Source organism: Psammomys obesus, unplaced genomic scaffold (genome assembly GCF_907164565.1).
Source record: "Psammomys obesus unplaced genomic scaffold, mPsaObe1.curated_primary_1811, whole genome shotgun sequence".
Lineage (NCBI taxonomy): Eukaryota > Metazoa > Chordata > Mammalia > Rodentia > Muridae > Psammomys > Psammomys obesus.
Window position 1 is genome coordinate 13,958,650 of NW_026585580.1, and position 22,765 is coordinate 13,981,414.

The 22,765-nt window shown below is 53.0% G+C and overlaps 1 protein-coding gene across 1 annotated transcript in view; it reads right to left on the reverse strand.

Moving 5' to 3' along the window:
• Fam178b (family with sequence similarity 178 member B) overlaps positions 1-22,765 on the reverse strand; it is a 96,707-nt gene that overhangs the window by 7,945 nt on the left and 65,997 nt on the right. The window contains exons 10-11 of the mRNA XM_055608253.1: positions 14,089-14,176; positions 7,121-7,246 (exon numbers count right to left, since the gene is read on the reverse strand). Of these exons, the coding sequence (XP_055464228.1) occupies positions 7,121-7,246; positions 14,089-14,176 (214 nt within the window). The remainder of the gene's footprint in view (positions 1-7,120; positions 7,247-14,088; positions 14,177-22,765) is intronic.

Below are 22,765 nucleotides of genomic sequence, written 5' to 3' on the forward strand. Positions count from 1 at the left end.
TTTCCACAGGCCAAAGAGAAGAGTTTCAGCTCAAGGGGAGAAGCTCTAACTGTCTCCAGAGTCCACCAAAGCACAGGACGTCATGTTTCTGAGTGCACCAGATCTGAACACCGGCATGTCGCACCCGGAGTCCTGGATCTGTAGGATGCCATTTCTTCCCTGTTCTGTGTGCAAACTGCCCAAGCTACTCTCCTTGTCAGTGTAGCTCCAATTCCAAGGTTACATTCCCTGACCTTGGCCTTCCCAGGCTCTAGACTAGCAAGCAAGCAGAGGACGCCGAGAAAAGTTCTGTTCCAAAAGAAAAGCTGGCTTCCAAATTGACTGCCCAGAACAGGGGATGGGTCACCCGTCCTAGCAAGTAGGAGATGATGAAGACACACGATTGACTGCTAGGAAATGAGACTGTGACATGATACCCCTTCCTAACCCAGAGTCCCTGAAGACCCAGGGTCAAGAGGCCAGGCCACAGACGTCACAAGCACAGCCTGCTAGGTTCACCACTGTGGAGGGCTAGGCAGGCCACCCTATTCTGGAAACCAAAGTGATGGGGCCATACAGGAGGGTGGAGCCTGAAAATGGAACAGGGATGAGGCCAAGTCAGGGTGACAGGACAGGCTGGCATCATCTAGACAGCAACAGAACTTCTGGCTCAGCCGCTGGGAACAAGCACTGCAGAAATAATACAGACCACCCCCCAACAAACCAGTAAAGGAAAAGTTGCTCTCAGGACCCCAGCTGGGGCAGGAGGCAGGAGGCCTCTTGCCAGGATGCTGGAGGATCTGAGAGGCCCAGGAGCCGGAACCTCTTCCGACTTCCCAGAAAATGAGTTCTGAGACCCCAGGCCCTTCACAGTAGGATCCTCTTGTAAGTTCCACCTAACTTCTGAGAATGGATCCTGAGGGGCTCTTGCTTCTGCTCTGAGCACTGGGTGGGAGCTTTGGCACAGGAGGCGGGGGTGGGGTGGGGGCATAAGCAGGAAGGCTGGGGACATTTGCTGAAATGCTGCCATCTCAGACAGTGGACCAGGACTTGTCTCCTGAGGAGGAACCTCAGGGCTCTATGTGCAGATCCTTGGGAGAGTGATCCCATCCTGTCCACCCTTCCTCTCTGGCTTCCTGTAGGGGTGGGGGAGGGGCAAGTAAGATGACAGACACTAACAGCAGGTAGCTTTTCCTGCTTCTCCAGCTGGAACCAGAGATCCTGATCCCATGGGGATCAGGGCAGAAAAACTAGCTGTGCCTGGAGCCCAGAATCTCTGGCCACTGGAGTCTGTGTGACCGTGTGTGTCCCGGCTTACACATGAGCATGCATGTCAGCATGTGGGCCTGAAGGCATCAGTGGGCATCTGGAGCACTGCAAGGAGTACCTAGAACTGGGCACCTTCAAAGAGCTGGATTCTCTCAAAGCCCATGACAGAAGAACAGGGCGTGCTGTACAGCCCAATGTTTCTAGGTACCTAGGACGTACCCCTTCCTTTCTAAGAGTGGCCCAGCTTCCTGTCCCCTACATTGAGGGCAAACTGTTCCATGGTGGTGTCTACAAGAGTTGACTCCAGCAGAAGACACGTGACCTGGACCAGTCAATCATGGTCCATGCCAAGCTAGTGAGACTTGACTCTGGGACAGAAGCTCTTTCTTTACCCCTGGCCAGGGTGGCTAAGGAAAGGAGGTCAACCTAGGGTTTCACACACAGTCCTCTCTGGGAATGCACCATAGGACAGAGCCAAGCACCAGGGAAAGCGACATTAGGGTTTTGTGACACGGTATGTGTAACCCTGGGCTCAGGTAAATCTAAGGTCATCCCATGGTGATCAGAAACTATAGTTCCATCTAAAGAGGTGCAGTGGAGACAAGAGGAAAGGGACAGAATGTGTGAAAAGGTGGGGAGCAGCCAGCAGCTGAGAAGTCCGTGAACTTTGTCCCCACTGCTTCCTAGTCAGTCAGGGCCGAGCTGCTCAGATGCAGCACTTAGAGCGCGCTCCCACATCCACTCCGGGCTCATTCAGACCTGGACAAGAGAAGCAGCAGCAGCCAGGCAGGCTGCAGGGCTGAAGAAAGGGTCCCTGGCATGGCTCAGGTCATCGGGAAGCCTGGGTCAGTAGAAGCCTGGGGCTGAGCTGGACCCAGCCTCACAGACGTCTCTGTTGAGGTTCCTGAGGGAGCGCACAGGCTGTGGGCTTTGTGAACTGTTATGAACCCCCAGGGTTCAATAGACAGGGGTAGAAGATGGGAAGAGGCAGGGCGAAGGCCATCAGCATGCAGGGTGCTAAGGTCTGCTCTTCAGGGCAGACAAAGGCTTCGGGTGGCAAAGCCGGAATAGGACATTGATAGGTCTGAATGGGAGGACAATCTTCAAGAGTGCACAGTGTGATGAAGAAGCCCCACAAGAACATCAGGACAAGTGCAGTCACCTGCCCACGGAAAGAGACCCTAATGGGTCCTCCAGAGCATAGCGCTGACTGGGGTGAAAGAGAGAGCAGACCAACCCTCCACCTGGCTGGACTTGAATAAAAGCTCCCTGGGGCCCCACCCTGCCTCCTGGGCTTAACCCTGTCACTGCAAGCCTTGCTCAAGTTCTTGCAAAGAAGCCAGATTTCTGGGAACCAAGCAAAGCTGGCCTGGGCCTGGGCCCCGGTCTACAGGTTCCTAGACTTGCATGTAGCTCAACAAGGCCTCTTCACAGTCAGTCTCTCAGAGGCCCCAGATTTGTGACAAAGTACAGCTGATGCTCTTCATTTTGGAGGAAGGAAGATGGAACAAAAGCACAAAGCAGCCAGGGAAGAACTCAGGAGTCTCCATGTCTACTTTCCACTCCCCAGATTCAGTCTCCTGGTTCTCCTGACCTTGTCCTGACCCAACTTTGCAGCGCTGTATGTGGAGGCTAAGTACTGCATGCTCAGGTGAGAAGGTGGCAAGGGGAGAGGCTCCAGGGTCTGACTGTCTTTGAAGATGACACAGGCTCAAGCCAAGCCCAAGGGAATACATGTCTCTTTGTTGGGGTTGGAAGTATTAGCAAGAGAGGCCAGAGGCAAGCACAGAGATGCCAGAGGGCAGCTGACCCTGTCCTGTCTCTGCAGTGAGAGCTGGCCTCTCCCCACTACCACCGCCCATTACGGCAGTTCTTGGCAGGGTCAGCCAGCATAGGGTCAGACAGCTGCAGTCTATAGTTGCAGCAGAAGAAGCAGCAAAACTTGTTCACCAAGTCTCTCAACACACCTGGCACACCGCAAGGGTTTACAGGAGCTGTACACAGGGCACTCACACACAAACACACAGCAGGCCCACGCCCTCTGCACAAGCTGGGCAGACACACACCTCTGCAGAGTTGCCGCTGGCTGGAGCCTATCTCAGCATCACCCAACTCAAGAGCACACCCACCCCAGAAAGTCATTTCTTCACAAACATGGCTCCTCCACAAACAGGCTTTCCCCAGGCCTCTGTAGCACAGGGGTCAGGCACCCTGAGAGTGAACCTTAGCAGGAGTGAGTGCACCTGCAGCTGGCTGGCCGATGCCTTCCTCACTGTCATCCTTGGAAGGCATCCACTGTCAGGCTGGGAGGAGGCACACGCGTGGAGGTGGGGGAGCAGGCTCCCACTGCCAAGTTGGCTTCCGCAGTCTTAGTTTTCATTCCACAATGGGAGACAGTTTAACTTCTTCCAATCTACCCAACCAGAGAGACACTCCCATCCAACCATCAAGAGTCTGGTTCCCCACACCTTTCACATCTCTGAGAGGGGAAACACCCATCAATATGGCATCTGAGATACGGCGTAACTCAGCAGTAAGCATGTCCTTAGCAAGTGACAGGGTATCACCATCCTCAGAAATATCAGGGAAAAGTGCACGGATATATATTTGCATATGTGTACACACATACATACATACACGCCTATCTACACATTTATGCATAATATATACACGTATATATACACGTATCAACAGACATGGGAGAAGAAGCGAAAATTACTTGGAAATTGTGGTTAAACAGGAACAAGAAACATAACGGCAGATTTAACAAGACCAAAACATCAGCCACCTCCATCAAAGTGAGTGGGTCCCCACTCTGAGACTGGCTACAGTGTAACTAGGCCAAATCTGGCCACATACAGATAACACACTGTGGAAAGCAAATGCCCCGGGAAACCCTGGTTCTAGGTTGGAGGGCTGGCCTGCCTATTGCTAGGAGGTGCGGGCCCCAAGCATCTTCTCATCCAGACGTTTATTCTGCTCTGGGTAAGCTCAAACCAGGCAAGCCCAGGGCAGAGACAGCCATCAGGGAGATCAGCACGACAGATAAATACTTGGAAATGGGGTCTTGTTATGTTGTCCAGGCTGGAACTGAATTTGTGGGCTTGAAGAACGAATCTCCATGCTTCGGTTTCTTGAGCAGCCTGGGCTACAGGTGCTAATACTGAGCTCAGCACTTTAACATGCTCAAAGTACTCTGCTCTTCTAAAGCTCCTCCTTTTTGGTGCAGAGGATTGAAAGCAGGGCCTCACTCAGGCTAGGTAATCACGATACTACTGACTTAGGCTCCAGCCCTCCGCAGAAAGACTTGTTTTCCAAGGATATTTTTGTATGTGCTAATAGCATGCTAAGTGACTTTGACTCTGCTGGGACAAACAGCCTGCTTGGGAACCCAGCCTGCCCCTGCCTCCAGTCCAGCTCTCCCTCCTCCCTGCCCCCACAGAGTGGAAGCCGGAGGAGCAGTTGCTTCTTTTGTTAAAGCACTTGGTGGTTAGCTTTCCCAGGCAGGAACCTCACTAACTTATAATTACCAACAATGCCCTGTGATTGGTTCTCTCATTACCCAAGGTAATACTTCTGAAGTCCAGGGTTCCGTAAATGCTTGTGGTCTTAATGATACAAGGATATTAAGAGAGCAGGGGGCTGCCCCTGGTTAAAGGCAGGGCAGAGGGAGGGCAGTTTCAAAACGGGGGCAAGAGAGCAGATAGCCAGAGAATACAAAGGAAGAGAGGGATGGAATACATTCATTTTTCCAATTTTTCATTTAATGGCAAAAAAACATGCAATGCAGAGATACACAGCTGTGCCCACAATCCAGCTGGACAGCCAGACCTGCAAAGGGACAACAGCAGAGCCACGCTGTGCCCTAATCTTTTCCTTGGGGGAGGGAGGGAGGTTAGTCAGCCTGAAGCAGAGCAGGGAGGTGGGGAGAGCAGAAGAAGAGCCTGCAGACTGTTTATTTGCAGGTTTGGAGGAGGGCTATGACCCCTGCAGTTTAGGCCAGGAAATCTCCCAGACAGACAGGAGTGCTTTTAGCGTGGGATAGGCAGAAGCTCAGCATGGCAGCCTCAGAGGAGAAGCCATCTCCTTCATGCATGATCACCTCCAAGTGACCTGAACTCTGGCCTCAGTTTCCCCATTGCACTCAAGAAGCAAAACAGCAAAGACTTTGAGCTCTGGGGATGAAAGGCTGCCCCATCCCAGACCACCACTCCCCGTAAAACAGGGCGGATGACGCCGCTGCTCATTTTGGCTGGTGAGTAGCCCATCACATCTTTGAAGATGAAACATGCTCAGGCCTAATGAGGAGTCAGTTGGCTGAGGCGGTGTGGGACCCAGTCACCTGCCTGGCCCGGCCCCTCCCAGCCACAACACTCAGCCCAGGGCACTGGACTGGAACCACTTCACACTTCTCTCTACCGGCCAATCCACAAGTTCCCGCACCTCCCCCCATTACCCCCCCCCCCATCCCTTCCCCTGCTTGCCTCTGCCCTTAGCTACTTCAAGGGGAAGGGGAACCCAGAGGCTCTGCATGGTCTTGGCTGCAGCACTGCAGGGGTTCTGGGAGCTGCCCTTGTCCTGCTTGCCTTTTACTATTGTCCCCAACAGAACACTCTTGGCTGTCGGGGGCACTAAGCTCCTCTTCCCCAGTTTAGAGGCAAAACTGATAATTTCTAATACGGGAGCTCTGCACGAAGCCTTCAGAATTAAGGATTCCTCAGCTTGCTTACCTTCCCCCCCAGTGAGTACTACACAGACACCTTCTGCCACTGCTACCAGCAGGTCAGAAATGTGGTGAGCCCAGTGGAAGCCTGGGGCCCTGTAGGAGCCACACCCCTGCTGGCTGTAGCCAGGCCTACAAGACTCCTTCCTAGAGGCCATACAGTCTCCACTCAGCCAGTCCAGACAGCAGCCTCGCCTTCCTTTGCCTATACTCCTTGTTACCCCTAGGCCTCTAGTATCCAGCTTTGACAGACTGCCCACCCAAGGGCTGACCACAACTCCTTTCTGTGTCACCCACTCCTGTTCCTTGGGAAATGCCTGACAGAGGAAAAGGGATGTGCAGATGGCACTTGCCTTCCTGGGAACCTGCAGCCCTTGCAAAAGCAAGGAATCCCAAGGCAAGGGCGATGCTCCCTGCAGGCCCTGGACGAGGAGCATGCACCTAGGGATTATCCTATCTTCTTAATGGTTCATTTGTGTTCATTAGGTAATTAATTCACTTATCTGATTTTCAGAAGGATGCCCATGGCTGGACTGCTGGATTGTTAGCATTCAGCCTCAGGAGAGAGATCTCTGAACCCTGCCTTCCTGATTAGAAGATCCCTATCTCTAGTCTTCATCCTGAGTCTCTCCTCATAGAAGAGCCTGAGGAGATCCACCTGGAAGCCCCACACCCACCTTGGTCCTGCTCTGACACCAACACCAGGGATGTACAGGCCTCTTGTTACTAACCCGCAACCTGCCAAAAGGGTACCTCACTGCCTTTGATTCGCACCAAAGTTTGGCTTTCAGGAAAGGGGGCCAACGCTTGGAAGAACTGAGGGACGGTCAAAGGCTAAGCCGTCGTCAAAATTAGTGGGATTAGACAGAGAGGCTGGGCAAAGCTCTGTGGGTATGCCTAGGCCCACAGCCTCACCTGCGCCTACACGCACAGGTGGGCACAGGTGCTAATTAAGGGCTCTGGAGGGATACTCAGCACCTCCTCCCCACACAGAAGGCAGCCTTTGGCCTCTGGCCTTGAGTGGCTTGTGGTTCTGGAAGGACTAGCAGCCACAGGTCCCAAAGGCTATGCAATGGGGACAACTCCACCCTCCCCGCTAACTGGGGTAGCAGGTTGTTGGTGAAGACAGGCAGGGGCTGGCATGCTCACCTTGTGGTCTAGCTCAGTACTAGCCTTTGGCTGTTGCCCTGGACAGGATGGCAAGGTCTCAGCGCCCAGACACTGCCTGAGGGATGAAGGCCTCATGAGGCTGAGAAGCTGGCTGAGCAAGGACAGCTGGGGAGGAGAAAGGAGATTTCGACTGAGTGCGTGCATAAGTGCTCTGGGAGCCACCCTCACCTGTGACAGAGGGTCACAGCCCCAGGGTCCAGGACCTGAATCCACCTCTCATTATGAGCTCTGTGACCTCTTAGACCTTGAGTATTTTATCCCCAAAATGGTCCACACCCCTTCTTCCGAGCACACTCCCATGCACGGGCATGAGTGCACAGTACCCGACCACCCAGACACAGACATGCATGCACACACGAGCACACACAGTGCTTAGCACAGGGCCAACAGCCCTTAACTTCATGAATTAGGAAGCTCTCCTGAGGCTTAAGGGTTTGCTCTAATTCGCTGGAAAAGCAAGAGTAAGGAGATTCCCTCAGCCACCTGAGCTGCCCTTCAGCCAGCAACACTCTCCCCTGCATCTCTCTCTTGTCACTTAGCTTGTTGCTGTGACATGTTCCATCCCCAGGAAGAGGACCATGTGACCTCAGCTATGCCTGTCCCCTCTGTGAGCCATGACCACAACTGCTCTGCCTGCCTGTCCCTAACTCCTCTTCATCTGAACCATACTCCTTTCCCTCTCAGGGATTCCAAATACTGGGCCTTCTAGGCCATAAAGAAGTAGAGGAGCGTCCCCTCATGCAGCTGCCCACATGTCAGCAGCAGCATATTTGTGTGTTTGAAATAAGGTCTCCCCTTGTGTCGGGGCCGACCCCTGTGCCCCGGTGCAGTCTGCCTTCTGAGCGCTGGGATCACAAGCATGCACCACTAGGTCTATCATTCCTTATTTTCTTTTTTTAAACTATTATATGTTCTGGAGACTGAACTCAGGCTGCAAGCTTGGTGGCCAAATGCCTCTACAGTGATGAGCCATTTCACTAGCACATTTTATTTTTAAAGAGGGTCCTGCCTGCCACGGCTCTTGTCTGGACTGGAGCTTCCTATGTAGACTAGGCTGGCTTCAAAACTTCTAGCAATCTTCCTACCTCTGCCTTTTGAGTATTAGATGTGTGCCTGGCCCAGCCTTCTTTTCCTTTTACTAAAACACTGTACTATTTTTCTTGTCTAACAAAATGATCAATAATTATTTCTCATCCAATATCTCTGTTCAGTTTTCTGAGCCTCAGAAACATGCTTTCAGTTGGTCTGTTTACACGGAGAGTCCCCATAAGGTCTACACAGGGATTTGGTCATGTGTTAATCTACCAGGCACTCCACCTCCTGTTTAGCTTTGAAGAAACTGCCCAACCCCTCTGAAGGAAGCCCCTCCCCCTTGTCACCCTACACATGGATTTGGGCAGTCTAGACAGGGCACCAGCAAGGACTGCCCAGAGCTGGGGTATGGCTGGGTAGAGGCAGGCCTAGCCCCGCTAAGTCATCCACGTGCAAACCAAGGGATGGGGGAGGATGTGGATGAAGGGGCACGGGCACGGCAGTTCAAGAGGACCGGCTCCTTAGATCTAGCAGGTGCAGCCTGGCCACAGCAAGAGGCTGAGCCCCCAGCCTGCGCCCCGCTTGCGCCCAGCAGGGTGGCGCACTCCACCTGGCTTCCTCCTGTGACTCACCCCCTAGCACCTGCTCAGCACTTCAGCTGCCCTCAACCTCAGAAGCCCTGGAGAGCAGCTGGGCAGGGGGGAGGCGGGTGAGGGGCTAGGAGTCTGGCTGGCTTTGGCTCCTGGAAGGAGGCCAGTCCTTCTCTACAAAGTGGAAGAAGGCAGCGAAACAGAGGGAATGGTCTGGGCAGAGATGGGTTCCATCTGGGGCGGCGCCGAGGCACTGCCTTGCACCAGCCTGTCGAGTCTGGGGATAATTTTCAAAACAGCCCTGGCCTTTAGCTCGCTGGAGGCTCACAGCTGTGCAAGCACAGGGCTGCCCCACCCTGCCTCCAAGTCCGCAACTCCCAGGGTGACTGAAGGCCCACCTCAGGAGAGCCAGGACCCTCCCTGCTCTAAGTTGGGGGCAGGGCTGGCAGGGAAAGTGCAGACCCAGCTCACTGCTCCCGCTGGGTTTTTCCTCTCACTCCGGGAAAGCAGGCTGGTGGTGCCTCAGTACACTCTTGCAATCTGGACTCAGATTCCCTTTTGTTTCTCGCATGGCCCTGCCCCCACATAGCACCCTCCCTCCTGGATTAGGTCGTAAAGGTCCTCTAGATAAAGAGTCAGGACCGGACCAGACTATCCACCCCCACCCCTACCTCCACTGCTGATCGCCAACTCAGCAAACACTCAGCCCCATTAGGGCAGGCACCTCAGGGCAAGAAGTGATGATCACCCAGAAGGACAGGCCTCCACTGGCCTTGCCAGGCTCCTGGCAGGAAGAGGCAGAAGAGATCCTGGCAAAGCAACTGTCTACACAGCATGTGGCTCCTGCTCTCAGATCCTGGCAGTGGCTCCAGTTTGTACCGGAAAGGTGGCTGTGAAGCGCTGGGAAGTTCCAAGTGACCTGCTGCTGTTCTCTGGAGCCTGGGCCCTCGAGGGGCTTCTGAGGAGAGGAGCTTCTGAGGAGGGTACTGCCTAACTGCCTTCTCCCTGTGCCCAGTCCACTGTCATATCTAACTCACACCTACACCACCTGCGCTTACCACTCTTGCCAGTCCCCTACCCTGCACGTCTGTTCCCTAGAGCATCACCTACCCTCTCCCGGACATAGACCTCACTTGCTCTGTGCACTGGCTTCCTATCAGCCCCTCCCTGGCTATGAGGCCAGCAGTGTCTCCCGCAGTGTCCACAGGCCAAGCACATGCCTGGCACATGGCTGGTGTTTATTAAGTATCCATTAGGCAAATGAATGGCTAAATAGCAGGTTAGGGCTTTAACCATTTCCTAGGAGATTCAAACTTTTGTTTGCCCTTGCATTCCAAATTTCAAGACCTAAGTTGAGGCTGGATGTGGTGGCACACATTTTAATTCCAGCACTCGGGAGGCAGGAGGACAGACCTCTGACTTTGAGGGCAGCCTTGTCTACAGACCAAGTTCCAGGACAGCCAGGACTACATTGAGAAACCCTGTCTCAAAAAAAGACAAAGACATTTTACCAAAGTGGTTTGCTACCAGACATGACAATACTTGTACACCTAGGGCTTGTAAAGCAGATGCAGGAGGACCTCAAGTTCAAGACCAAACAGCTTCAGAGCAAGTTTCCAAGCAGTGGGTGGATGTGGACAGGAGGGCTTAGAGGGCGAAGGTTCCTGCTGCCCAGCCTGAGTACCTGAGTTTGGTCCCTGGAACCAGCACTGTGGAAGGAGAAAACAGGACGGACTCCTGCAAGCTGCTCTCTGACCTGGACACTGAGGTGTGCGCACACACAATAAATAAATGTGTATTTAAAAAATGGTTTGCTTTGTTTCTATGTTGCAAGAGGCTGGTATAAGGAACAAAGCCCTGGTTTCCTCCCAAACCTGTTCCGCCTGCATCGGGCCTGGCTGGAGAAAGCATGCCTCCTTCCCTCACGTCTACTTCCTGGAGGACTCCCACCGCTTTCTTTTCCAGCCCTGTTTGCTGTCCTTGGGAAGTGACCTGGCATCTGGCCACTACCCACCTCTGCTGCTGTCACCCCGGGCAGACTGCCCTGCAGAAGGACAGGATCACCCTCCTCGCTTCATCCCACTTTAGTCTCAACACAGCAGCCAACCAGCTTTCAAGTTTTTACAGTTCAGTTTTTGTCTCTCCTCTCTGCCTGAAAGCCAAAGGCCTCACCATGGCCTTACAGTCCGACCATGGAGACTTCATTTACCTCTCTGAGACTCTGCATTCTACCCTCAGCCCTCTGCTCTCGTCATACCAGCCTCTTTGCTTTTGCTTTCCCTCCAACATAAATGTCCTTTACTGAGGCCTGGCGGAGCCTTTGTATTTGCTATTTCCTCTGACCCCCTCACCCCCACCCCAACCTTGCTTCCTACAGCTCTGTGCACAATGTCCTTACACAACTGCAGCTACCCAAGGCTGTTTTTCCCCTTTCTGGGTTTATTTTTCTCCAGAGCACTTGTCATTCCCTGCAAGTTCACACCAAATGTTACTTCTTTCTTGGTGCCTCTGTTGGCCTGATTGGACTATGACTGTTACAGGAGAGGAACTTCATTCAATTCAGCTCTTTCCTGCCCAGACCAGACTCCAGAGCGAACTGGGGCCTGAGGCTAAACAGGGTTTGTTTCTGAAGTCTTCCCAGTCTTCGATGAAACAACAGGAATTTCTGGTCCGACCCTGGGATTCTCCTGGAAACTGCAAGTGCTGGGTTCATGCAGTCTGCCTACCTGCTGTCTGAGACAGCTCTCCAACTCTGTCCTGCTCCTGGGGCTCAGGCTGTGGCTTGAGGCAGAGGGAGGCTGAGCAGCTTGGGTACTGAGAATCCCTCTCACTTCAAACCCCAGGCCTCTGCTTCTACAGGAGAGATTGGGAAGAAGGTCAGGTGGAGGTGTCATGGTGGCTGTGGGGACACAAGGTGGTTCTTGGGAGGCAAGTATGAGGAAGATGGGTCTAACAGGCCAGAGCAGTGACCAGACACCAGGATGAGACTAGCAGCAGGGTCTAAGCAGACCTGTGGGCCTTCCTGTGTCTAGAGCCACCGGGATTCTGTGTCCTCACTCTTTGTACTCCAGTACACCCAGCAAGCATAGACTCATCCTCTAAGACCTCCAGAAGCCTAGCCTCAGGCAGCCTTAGTCACCCCGGTCACAGCTAGCTGGCTCACCCCTCTTAAGGGGTTGTCTGGTTCCATCACACCTGGTGTCTGAGGCTGAGCCTGGGATATGAGTCGCCTAGTCAGTGTCTAAGGAGCAGACAGCTACACAAATGGGCCCACGTGGTCACAAGCAGGCAGGTGAAAGGACCTACAGTTAGGAAGCTTGCTTGCCTCACAGGCCTGGTGACCCTGGATTCTTAGTTGCTGCAGAGACTCCTGAGCTAGCTCCCTAACTCACCTCCCTCCCTGTGGCTCCCCTCACTCTCCCTGCAGCCTCAGTCCAACAAAGGCTACCAAGCCTTGAAGGGACCTCACCTTTGGGTCACTGTTAACACAGCTTCTGGGTAACAGGCCCCAGGGACCTACCCTCCCTGGAGTCCTGACTTTCCTCCTCCTCTGTCAGTCCTTTTGGGGCTCAGTGAGTGCATCCGGTCAAAGCCAATGCCTTCCTATCAGGCTGCCATGCCATGTCTCAGGGGCTCGTGCTCACTCCTAACTTCCTATCCATTTGCTCTCCCTCCTTCAGTGTGACTGCAGAGACCTCACAGGGGTGGGGTGGGGAGGTGGGGGCGGGTCATCTCCTCCCAGTGATGGCTTGCAGACCATCCTCTCCTTGGTGTCAGACAAGCATTACACTGCCTTCCTGCTGTGGGCCAGACCCCCGAGCTGAGAGGCAATGGAGGGCAAGCAGACACAACTGATTTCCGACTCTCCGAGCCCCAGATTTTGCCTGGGAATAGGAGTATGGGAAACATGACAGGACACTAGCCAAGTGAGGGTGACAGACAAGGCCAGTAGGCCTCCTTGAAGTGACATGTCAGCCAGAGTGGGAATGACATGCTTCTGCCATACTAGGAAGAAAGTGTCAGGGCTGGAGGGAGGGGCTGAAGCATGAGCCAGGCTCAGACCCCTCCTTCCAACCTACCCAGGCAGATACCTTTCTCAACTCCCGCACAAAAGCTTGCGTGTGGCTCCTGCACTCCCTGGCCTGAGGATGTGCTGAGCAGACCTTTGCCTGTGAACCTGTCCTCTGGTGTTGACTCTGAAACTGCAAGGATTCCAGGGAGATCCCTAGGTGAGGCAAGTGGCTTTCAACTTCCTCAGCTTATCCTTGGAACCTCAGCCCTGCTGCCCCAGGGATGCCTAGCCCTGGACTAGGGGGCTCTTGTAGGCTTTAACAGTATTTCTTTCTATCTTTATTGTTCTGTCTATAAAAAGTCATGGAACTAGGAAAGCAAAGACTGGGAAGGCCCCACATGATGGGACGGAGCTCTGCTCCTCTGTAAGTGCAGCCAGAACTCTTCCTGTTGAGCCACCATTCTCAGCCTGTCAGGGCTCTTCCAGGGTGTGGTCCCTGGAGGAGACCAAGGCCTGTGGCTGTCCTATATCAGTGCGTACATGGGCTATGCATGGACTTAGGAGGGGAATGGGGGTTAGGACTTACCTAGTGGCCCTTAGGGGAAAGAGTGGGAGGGTGAGTATGTTGCATGCATATTTGAAATTCTCAAAGAATAAAAATACTAACAACAACAACATAACTTCAGATGAAGCTGGGTGGTAGCACATGTTTGTAATTCCAGCACTCTGGAGGCTGAGGCAGGAGGAGCTGGGAGACTGCTGCTAAACCAAACTAAAAGCTGGCAAAACAAACAAATAATACAAACAACACAAACCCAAAAAATTAAAAAAAGCATTGAAATGTTTTACCATAATTCACAATAATACAAGCTCCAAACTCAGACATCAGTCCTAGCGCCTAGGACACAGACTGTAGTTGGGCAAACAGTACTATTTTTTTAGAATGCTAAAATTAAATGCTGGGACTAAAGGTGTGCGCTATCACATCCGCCTTGCCAGGCTGGTCGCTTAACTTCTAGGCTCAAGAAATCTTCCTCTCTGTGTCCTCGGCAGCTGGAAACACAGGCTCACACCACTGTTCTGGTGCCATGCTGATCACAGAACCCAGGGCCTCACACGTGCTAGGCAAGTGCTCTACCACTGAACTATGGTCCTGGCCCCAGTAACTGCTGAACAAACAAATTTGAGTAAAAACATTCAAATCCAGCTTAGGCTGAGGACGGCCTCTCTGATTCTACCTTAGGTATAAGCAGGCTATAGGCAGAGGGGTCCCACCAGAAGCCTTCCTGGTCCTGCTGTGGCGGCGGGCTCACCTGCGTCTTCTCTCCCGAGAGAGGAAGTGCCTCTTGCTGACCCAGCATCCGGGCAATAACCATGAGGCTCAGCTGGCTCCTAAGCTGCCTGGGAGAGAAGAGCAAGAAAACCTGAGTGGGGCAGGCTGGAGGTCAGGGGACTCCAAACATTCCGGAAAGCACAGGCAAAGAAGGCTATCCAAGAGAGAAGACATTTTTCCTTGGTGTTGTACCCCTCAGAGCTGTACGTGCCTGTGGATCTGTGTGGTGACCCGCCTACCTGAAAAGGATCGACATTCCTACCTTTGCGTAATAAAAGCACAGGGATAGAAACAAAACCCAGTGTGGCTCAGTGGTCAAGCAGAGCACACAGGAGACCCTGGGGATTGAGCCATAAACAACACAATAATCTAGGAAGAAAAATGTGGTGATGAAGGGGGTAAAGCTGAGGAGGAAAATATGCAAATAGAGGGGGAATAGAAAGGAAAGGCAACCAGAAGAAGAACACCCTTCTCTGGTCTCTTGGTCCTGCTCAGTGTGCACGCTCTCAGATTTCAAAGGACTTCAAGCAGGGGGCGTGATGGGCCTCTCGAGACCAAGCGTTATTGTTTTCTTTTTTGTTGTTGTTGAACTTTCTTTTGGGATTCCCCTACTACTATGCTAGCCTAATCCAGGCTGCCAGGCTGGGCCTCAGAGTGACATGAGCTCTGGAGTAGCCCCTGGGTCTCCGAGGGGCAGTTAAGAGAGTGTAACTTCCCCGTGGGACAGCTAATGTGGCAGGCGGTCACCTTCCAGTGCGGTTTGTCCTGTCTCCCATCAGGTAGGCCAGCAAAGGAACAAGTGAGACAGAGGCCCAAGAAGCGCCTGAAGCCACCAGCCCCAGCTCTGAGACCGTTCGCTCCGAGACTGTTGCTGTGAGTTGGCACAAGGCCTCCCACTTTATTCAGCAGAGCTGGGCATCTGAGGCCAGCCATAAGGCAAAGCTTAGCTGGAGCTTATTCAGGACTGAGCCACCTTCCGCTCGGGAACCAAGGCCCCAGCGGGGCTGCCGATGTCTACTCTTGTGTCCGAGGGCCCTTAAGTACTTGGGGAGGTAAAGAGGAGAGGAATAAAAAGAGAGACCGGAAGATGTCTGGAAGTTGTCCTGGGATCCTGGAGACTAGGCGACAGGACACACACCTCCTCAGTGGCCTTCCAAGCCGCTGCTCCGTAAGGCCAGCCTTGATGGGGGGACTGCAACACGCCCTTCCAGTGTCTCCACACAGTGGCCCCGGCCAGCCAGCCCTGTGGATGGATTTATTTATTCCAACAAGGATGGATCCCTCGGCCTTATGCATGCCAGGTAGGTGCCATGCCACAGACTTTCATTCTGTCTTCTGGAGTGGCTTGTGTGTGGCCACCACACGGTACTGAGTAACCCTCTCGGAAGGAATCCCAATTGGGTTTCAGTGCTACAGATGTAAAGCATGCCAGGAAGTCAAATGACGAGCAGAAGAAGCAGGAAGTCCGAGAAGTGAAAGCCTGGTTAAATGTGTTTGGGATTGGATTCCTGGAGGAGAGATGCTTGTAGGTAACGTGGCTGGACAGACCTCCGACAGGTGCCCTCAGTCACATCCCTGGAAAGACACCACAGGATCAAAAAGACTAGCTGTGGAATGTGGCAGATGCTAGCAGAGAGGGCTAAGCCTGGTCAATGCGCTAGTACTGATGGCTCCGGAGCAAGTTTCCCAGGGCCTCACCTGCCTTAGTGATGAAGTGCTGAAGCAGACCTCCTCCAAGCTTCCAGGATGCTGGGGACTAAGGGTCTGAGCTCTGTAGGCTTTGTTGATTTTTCTTAAGTAGCAGAAAACTCAGAAGAAGTAACAAAGCAGGAGGCCCTTGGTTGGAGAGAGCAGTAGCAGCCTGGACGGTAAGCATCTGAAAGGCCATGGCCACACTGAGCAGGGTGGAGGCCCCTGGGGTGCTCGTACAGCTGACAGGAGGGGACATGGTCTGTTTGAAAAACTGGAAAGATTTACTGAGGACATACATACCTACACCCTCAATTCTGCAGTATCGCTCCCCTGTTCACTGGTACAGAGAAGAGGACCCATAGCAGAACACCCCAATAAACTGACTAGATTGTATCTATGCAGCACATGACATCTTCACTCTGCTGTGTGTGGGATGATAACTACAAAAGGAACTCAGCGTGATCATTTACATTCAGTGCAGGAGGAGGTAGGGTCCTGTGACCTTGGGGCGTGGCCAGGCTCCACTTTTGTGAAAACTCCAAGAGCTCCCCTGAATCACATGTTCAACGGTCTGTACATCATGGTTCAATAAAGCCATCACACTAAGAGATTCGGCTTGTCAGGCTTAGCAAACTAAAACACAGGCTGCCCTGTTAAGAACAATTTTCAGATAAAGAACCTGTCTGGCTTTCCATCTTTCTGTTTGTTTTGTTTTGTTCTTAAGGTTTTGGATTGTATTTGTATTGCATCTGGCAACTAAGAGGGAACCCAGGCGTCCCACCCCTCCCCATGTTTGAAGACAGAATTCTGTCTGGCTTTGGCCATGACCTTTCTGTGCAGAGGTGTGCTGGGGCTACCAGAGTTCCCCGGCCCCCTGAGCACTGCAGAGTTGTTGACAGGCAGCTTCCATCCGAGCTGAGCACAGGAGGGCCAGAAGCCCTTCTCCGATCCTCCATGTCCCCACTCCAGGCCTGCCTGAACTCCTCATCACACACTCCACGCTCTGTGGCCTTCCTGGAGCTAGGACCTGCTTTCCAGCTGTTCCTGGGGTTGGGGATCCAGGAGCAGCTGGGCCCAGACACAGTGGGAGGTAAATGGTTCCTCCAAGCTGCCGCTGCCATGCTACAAAACTTACTGCTGGAGTCAGAAGCTGCATCTGGGCTTCATTAATCCCCCCCACACACCAAGGCCCACAGAGGGTGGGAGGGGCCGGCCAGGGAGAGGGCCAGAGCTGGCAGGCCTCACAACAATACTGGAGGGTGGATCCAGAAGGGAAGAGGTGGATGAGTGTTTGGGGTGCGGTAGGGGTCATACCAGAGCTGCAATTTGAAAAAAACAAACAAACAAAAAAAAAACAGCAGGCAATCCTGACAGAGGGTGAGTGTATGCAAGGAACCCACAGGTCCCCGAAGCTGGCACTGCTGTCTGCTGCCACAGCCTTCCTGACACCCCTTCCTGAACACCCAGTCCCAGTGAGATACAAGGACCGGTGTCTACGTGTGTGTGTGTGTGTGTGTGTGTGTGTGTGTGTGTGTGTGTGTGTAGGCAGTTTTTAATTTGACAGATGGAGAGTTTACAAGTGAAAAAGCACAGAGGACCCACCCGAAGTACCACTGCAGCTGTGCAGGGGGCAAGCAGAAGGCCCTGCCCAGGCTGTGGGCTCTTTTTCCACAGAAATTACCTAACCCTACCTGGCAAAGCTTTTCCAGAACTCAAACCGGGAAAGCAAAGAAAGATGCAGAAGTCACCCAGAGCCCTCCCAGCAGCTGTCATATAAGGCAATAGGTTCCAACACTGTGCTCAGGCCACACCAGGCCAGGCCAGCCTTGGTCTCTGTCCCGCCCACCTCCAAGAAGTCTGTGTAAGACCAGGACACTGGATCAGCACACTGAGGTTCCCAAGGCACAAGAAAAATAGGAAACAATGTTCTTTTCTAAGCTTAGGGCAAACAGAGGGCTCAGGCAGTTTGCTTCCAGACTGTCAGTCTCGGCAGTCCTCACACAGGATGGAGCATCCAGGAAGGCAGAGTGCGTGCCACTGGATGTTAGGAAAGACACAGGCCAGTACAGCACCACCCCTACCGCTCTGTCTTTACTCCCTCAAAGGGAACCAGGCCCTGCTGAGACTGAACTGCCCTAAAAGGCTACCAGGCATCTGGCCAAAGGCATGAGCTGCCTTCTCCTATGTGTCCAGGGCAGCCCAAGAGACAGCAGCCTCTGCCTGCTCCTCCACAGAAATGCTGCCTGAACCTTGCTGGATGGTGTCTGGCATGGGCTTTCATCTCCAGGGCTGCAGACACCTGCCAGCCCCCTGGATCCTTGGTCCCCGATGGAAATCATCTAAAATGTGTTTGCTCCCCAGGCAGAAAGAACCAGGGTGTGAGCTAGGCAGTTGGTGGAGTCTTTCCTGCCACTTGGACTCCCGCTCTGCCTGTGTCTGCAAGCCCATGGCCATCATGCAGCCTGATTATCAGGTGTTTGAACAGTCACATGGGAGTGGAGGAGAAGGCACACACAGTGTGGACTGGAAGAGCGGGGTACGGTGACACTGGCCCAGGCAATGGATGGCCACATGGCAGGGTCAGGCCACAACCACTCACATTGCCAGGGAGCTGTCCCCGAGATGTGCGCTAGCAAACACAGGATGCCGCCTCACAGGAACCTGCTCATCTCCGGTGGTTTTCAGAAACTGGCAAATGTGTCAGAAAGATGGAAGATCACAGGGAAAGTGGCTTCCTTTACAGACAGGATGGCCGAGGGGGGGCCTAAGGGGATTTCTGGAGACCAGGTACCATTCTACCTGGTGACTGAGTGTGAGTACACAGATGGCGACCACCAGATCCTGTGCAGGTCCCTGACTATCCATCTATGACACATACCCTTTCCTTCATGCACAATCATAAGTAAACCAAGTGGCACCTATAGGCCATGGACACTGAAGCTGAAGCCACACTTCCAGACCCCTAGTCTATGGCTCGTGTGGTCAGTCATCATTTAAAGCCCACCGGCCCTTTCCCCGAGTGTTCACTTCAGTCACAGAAGTACAACATCTACCTGCCAAATTGGTCTGGCCCATTTGCTGGGTAAACAAAGGGAGTTCTTCCTATATTTTGCTGCAATCTGCCCTTCTGAGGTTCTGAGCTGTGCTCCAGGAGCCGGACGGTGGCAGAGCCATCCTCATCCTTGAAAGCATTGGCTGTACTCAGGTGGCTCTCTCTGCTGCAGGCCCCACAGCCTCACTTTTCCATCTTTTTGACCATTTTCCTTCATGTCCTTGGAAGGCCTTGGATTGTCTGTGTTCCCTGTCAAGCAAGCCACTCTACTCAGAGGACCAAAAGCTGATGTTCATTTTCTTGGCAGCCATGGGGCTCAAAGCAGCTCACAGACTGAATCCAAGTCTTTTTCTTTCTCCTTTTCTCACATGTCTTCCTGTCAGCGCCCATTTCTCAGACTCCGGTCTTAATTGCGCAGCAGGGCCTCTCTTTCTCACTCATCCTATCATTACAGCCGGCTGAGATCTTTTGCAATCTTCAATTTGCTGTCAGTTATATCCATGTTATCTGTGAGTACAACCATTGTTCCACTAATCGCCTCATTCAAGTCACTGGTTTTGCTCCAAACATGAATTTACGTGGCCACAGGAAGCTGCCCTACAGGTGGAATCATTAGCTTATGTTTCTATGATGCCCTCGGGACATGATGACAGCTTTATCAAATGCCCTAGGAACCTCCAGACACACATTCCAGAGTCCTCTCCTGAAACACGGAAAGTACGATTTATTCTAAGGACACCTGGATGCTAGGGCTTCCTTTTTCAAGCACATGCTCACCCACCACCCTTAGGAGTGATGTCAAGTGTCTCCCAGAACCTCCCAATGAAAAGCCAGCGAGCCCCACCTGCACACCTCCCAATACAGTGGTGTGTGTTTGCATGTGTGTGTGTGCGCGCGCGTCAGGGGGAGCAGAGAGTTGATCCTCACTCCACACTGTCAGAGCTGTCATATGTCACTTCCACACTGAGACTTCAGCCTCCTCCAACCACTTCTGATTCCATATATAAAATCATTCTGCTCTCCACAAAGACAGAAGTGAAATAGGAAGGATGAAGTGCTGAAGCTTCACAATCAGCCCCAAAATAGCAGCCCTCACTTCAAAGACAGCTGTGAGGTGCAGGGCGCAGCCCCCCTGATGGCCCTTGGCACCCTCTGCCAGTCCTCAGCACCCTCTGACCCAGGCTACTTGCTGTGTTTTGTGCTCTGCTTTCCAGCTTCAGATCTTTCAGACCTAAGGTCATGGGGGAGCAGTGCTGAACTTTAGGGGTCCAGGGCCTGCTGCTCGCCAGACTCCTCCACCTGGCGACCCCTCCTGCCTCATCTGCACAAAGTTCAGTACCTTCTAGCTGCCAGGGCCACCTTGCCTTTAGAACCTGCTGCTGAACACCCATTGCTTCAGAATGCCTTGTATCAAGAGCCTCAGAGAGCAAAGCTACCCATGTCCCTTCTCATTTGCTAGCTCAAGGCTCAGCAAAGCCAGCTAACATAACTCTGGGTTTGGGAGAGAGGTAGGAGTGACTGGTTGTGAGGCATGTCAGCCTGAGCCTAGCCAGTCAGGTGGAGAGAAGGGGAAGGGAGGCTCTTCAGGAAAGCCTGACAGAGATGCTCAGCCTAAGGTCAGACGGCTGCACAATTTTAGGATGTGGCAGTCATGTGGGAGTGAACAGGGGATGGAGAGAGGGATGGGGGCCACTGGCAAAAGTTTGGAGAGGCGGGGAGGAATAAGCACAAAGGCCTTGGACCACTAGCTGGGCTACTTCAATGTTATACCAAGGGTGAGGATTTTTTTAATTTCCCGTATATGATGAGCACTGGGTTTGATTCATGTATGTGTGTCACGTGCTTAGGTCAGAAGACCTCCAACACTGATGCCAGGGTTACAGATGGCTGTGAGCTGCCATGTGGGTGCAGGGACACCCGACCAGGTCCTGTGCAAGAGCAGCAAGTGGTCCTAACTGTTGAGTTATCTCTCCAGTGCCCCACCCCGCCCTGAGAGGATTTTCAGCAGAGGAGGGAACTGACAGTGTATTGGAAGCAAGGTCACATTCCCGCAGAGTGGAGGATGGATCGGTCCCAGGAGCCTGAAAGAAGGCAGCTGGACTCCAGGAGAGACAGAAGGGTGCTAGGGTACAGCCTTTTCCAGAAAAGGCAGAGCTGTCAAGACCTGGCTCAGGAGTCTGGCGGGGAGGAAGGAGATGAACTTATGGGCAGGGGTGCGGGAACACTGCTGTTTGTGGCCACTGGGGAAGCTGCGACAGTGACTGTGCCATGGCCTTGGGGGCTGCTGAGGGCCTGGAGAAGGTGGACCGGCAGCACACAGAGCAGGGGCCTGATGGGGTCAGGAGCTCTGCCTCACAAGACCACCCTGTTGGGGCCAGTAAGTCTACAGCGGGAGCAGGAAGGGACTGAACATAGGAAAGAGGTGGCTGACCCAAACCTCAATGTTGTGTGCAGCTCGCAGAAGCGCGGGTGGGTCCTCTGGTCCTGCAGCAGGCAGTACAGCTGACCGGGAGGTCTAGGGGAAGCCCTGTCCTCCTGCATGTGTCCCTGCCTGGATCCCAGTGCCCACACCAGCTGCTTATAAAATAGATCCCTACCAGGCTGCCTGCATTTTTCACCCTTTGGTTTGGTTTGTTCGGTTGGTTGGTTTTGGTTTTTTGAGACAGGGTTTGTCTGTATAGCCTTGGCTCACTTTGTAGACCCGCCTGACCTCGAACTCAGAGATCCACCTGCCTCTGCCTCCCCAAGTGCTGGGGTTACAGACCCGTGCCCCACCACCTCCGGCCTGCCTGCATTTCTTCATCAGCTACCTCATGGGGGGAAGGGACTGAACTTCTTGGTCAGCCTCTTCAAACTGAAAAGATGCTGATGGGGGAAGGGACTCTGGGACTCACCGGACCAACAAACAACAGGCAGCAGTGGTCCAGGCAAGGGCCTGGTTCAGAGAAGCTTTGCCAGGGCTTCTGTCCCCAGCATTCCTTCCTCAGGAGCACCCAACTGACTTAGCTTGGATCTAACTCTTTGAGACAGAGTTTCTCTGCAAAGCAGTGGCTCTACCGGAGCTCTGTAGACCAAGCTGGCTTCAGAGATCTGCCTGCCTCTGCCTCCTGAGTGCTAGGAGTAAAGGTGTATGCCTCCACCACCCTGCGCCCTTTGGCTCTCACTCTGGAGCTGGGACAAAGACATATTCCCTTCAGCCTAGTGAGACACAATGAAGAGTTTTCACCAACACAGGAAGGATGGCCAAATTCTAAGAATTCTACCCATTCCTTAAAAGCAAATGAACAAACACTTATCACTACATCAGGAATAAGTAATCCAAATAGCATTCACTTATTCCCAGAATTTTCAGAACATTTTTGACATTCTAGATGCCTCTAGCTGCTGAGGAGACAAGATGGCCCTCTCCTCCAGGGAGCTGCCACTCTGAGGAAGAGGAAGAGACAGAGTTAACACAGGAACAGCCACCTGCCAGTTGCAGACACAGGAAAACAAGTAAGGTCCCAGAGAGTGCCAAGACGGGGCTCATCTGGGCATCCTGATGACTGGGGGGAAGAAACTACCATGACTGAGAGTGGGCATCTCCTCTGGACAAAGGATGCCAAAAGCAGGTGTCTAGAGTGTCCTGGGGACAGTGAGGGAAGCACAGTGGACTGGGGAACCACACCATCAAGGCTTCTCAAGCAGCTTAAAACCTCTAGACTTGTTATTGTTGTTTTGGGCAATCTACACAGTCCTGGCTGTCCTGGAACACACTATGTAGACCAGGCTGTCCTGGAACTCACAGAGATCCACCTACCTCTGCCTTTAGACTTCTAAGATAAAGCTTATCTTTGGGAGATGCTGAACTGGACTCATCTGTTGAGATAGTTCCTTTGTTAACTATTTTAGGTGTACTCATGATGTTGTGGTT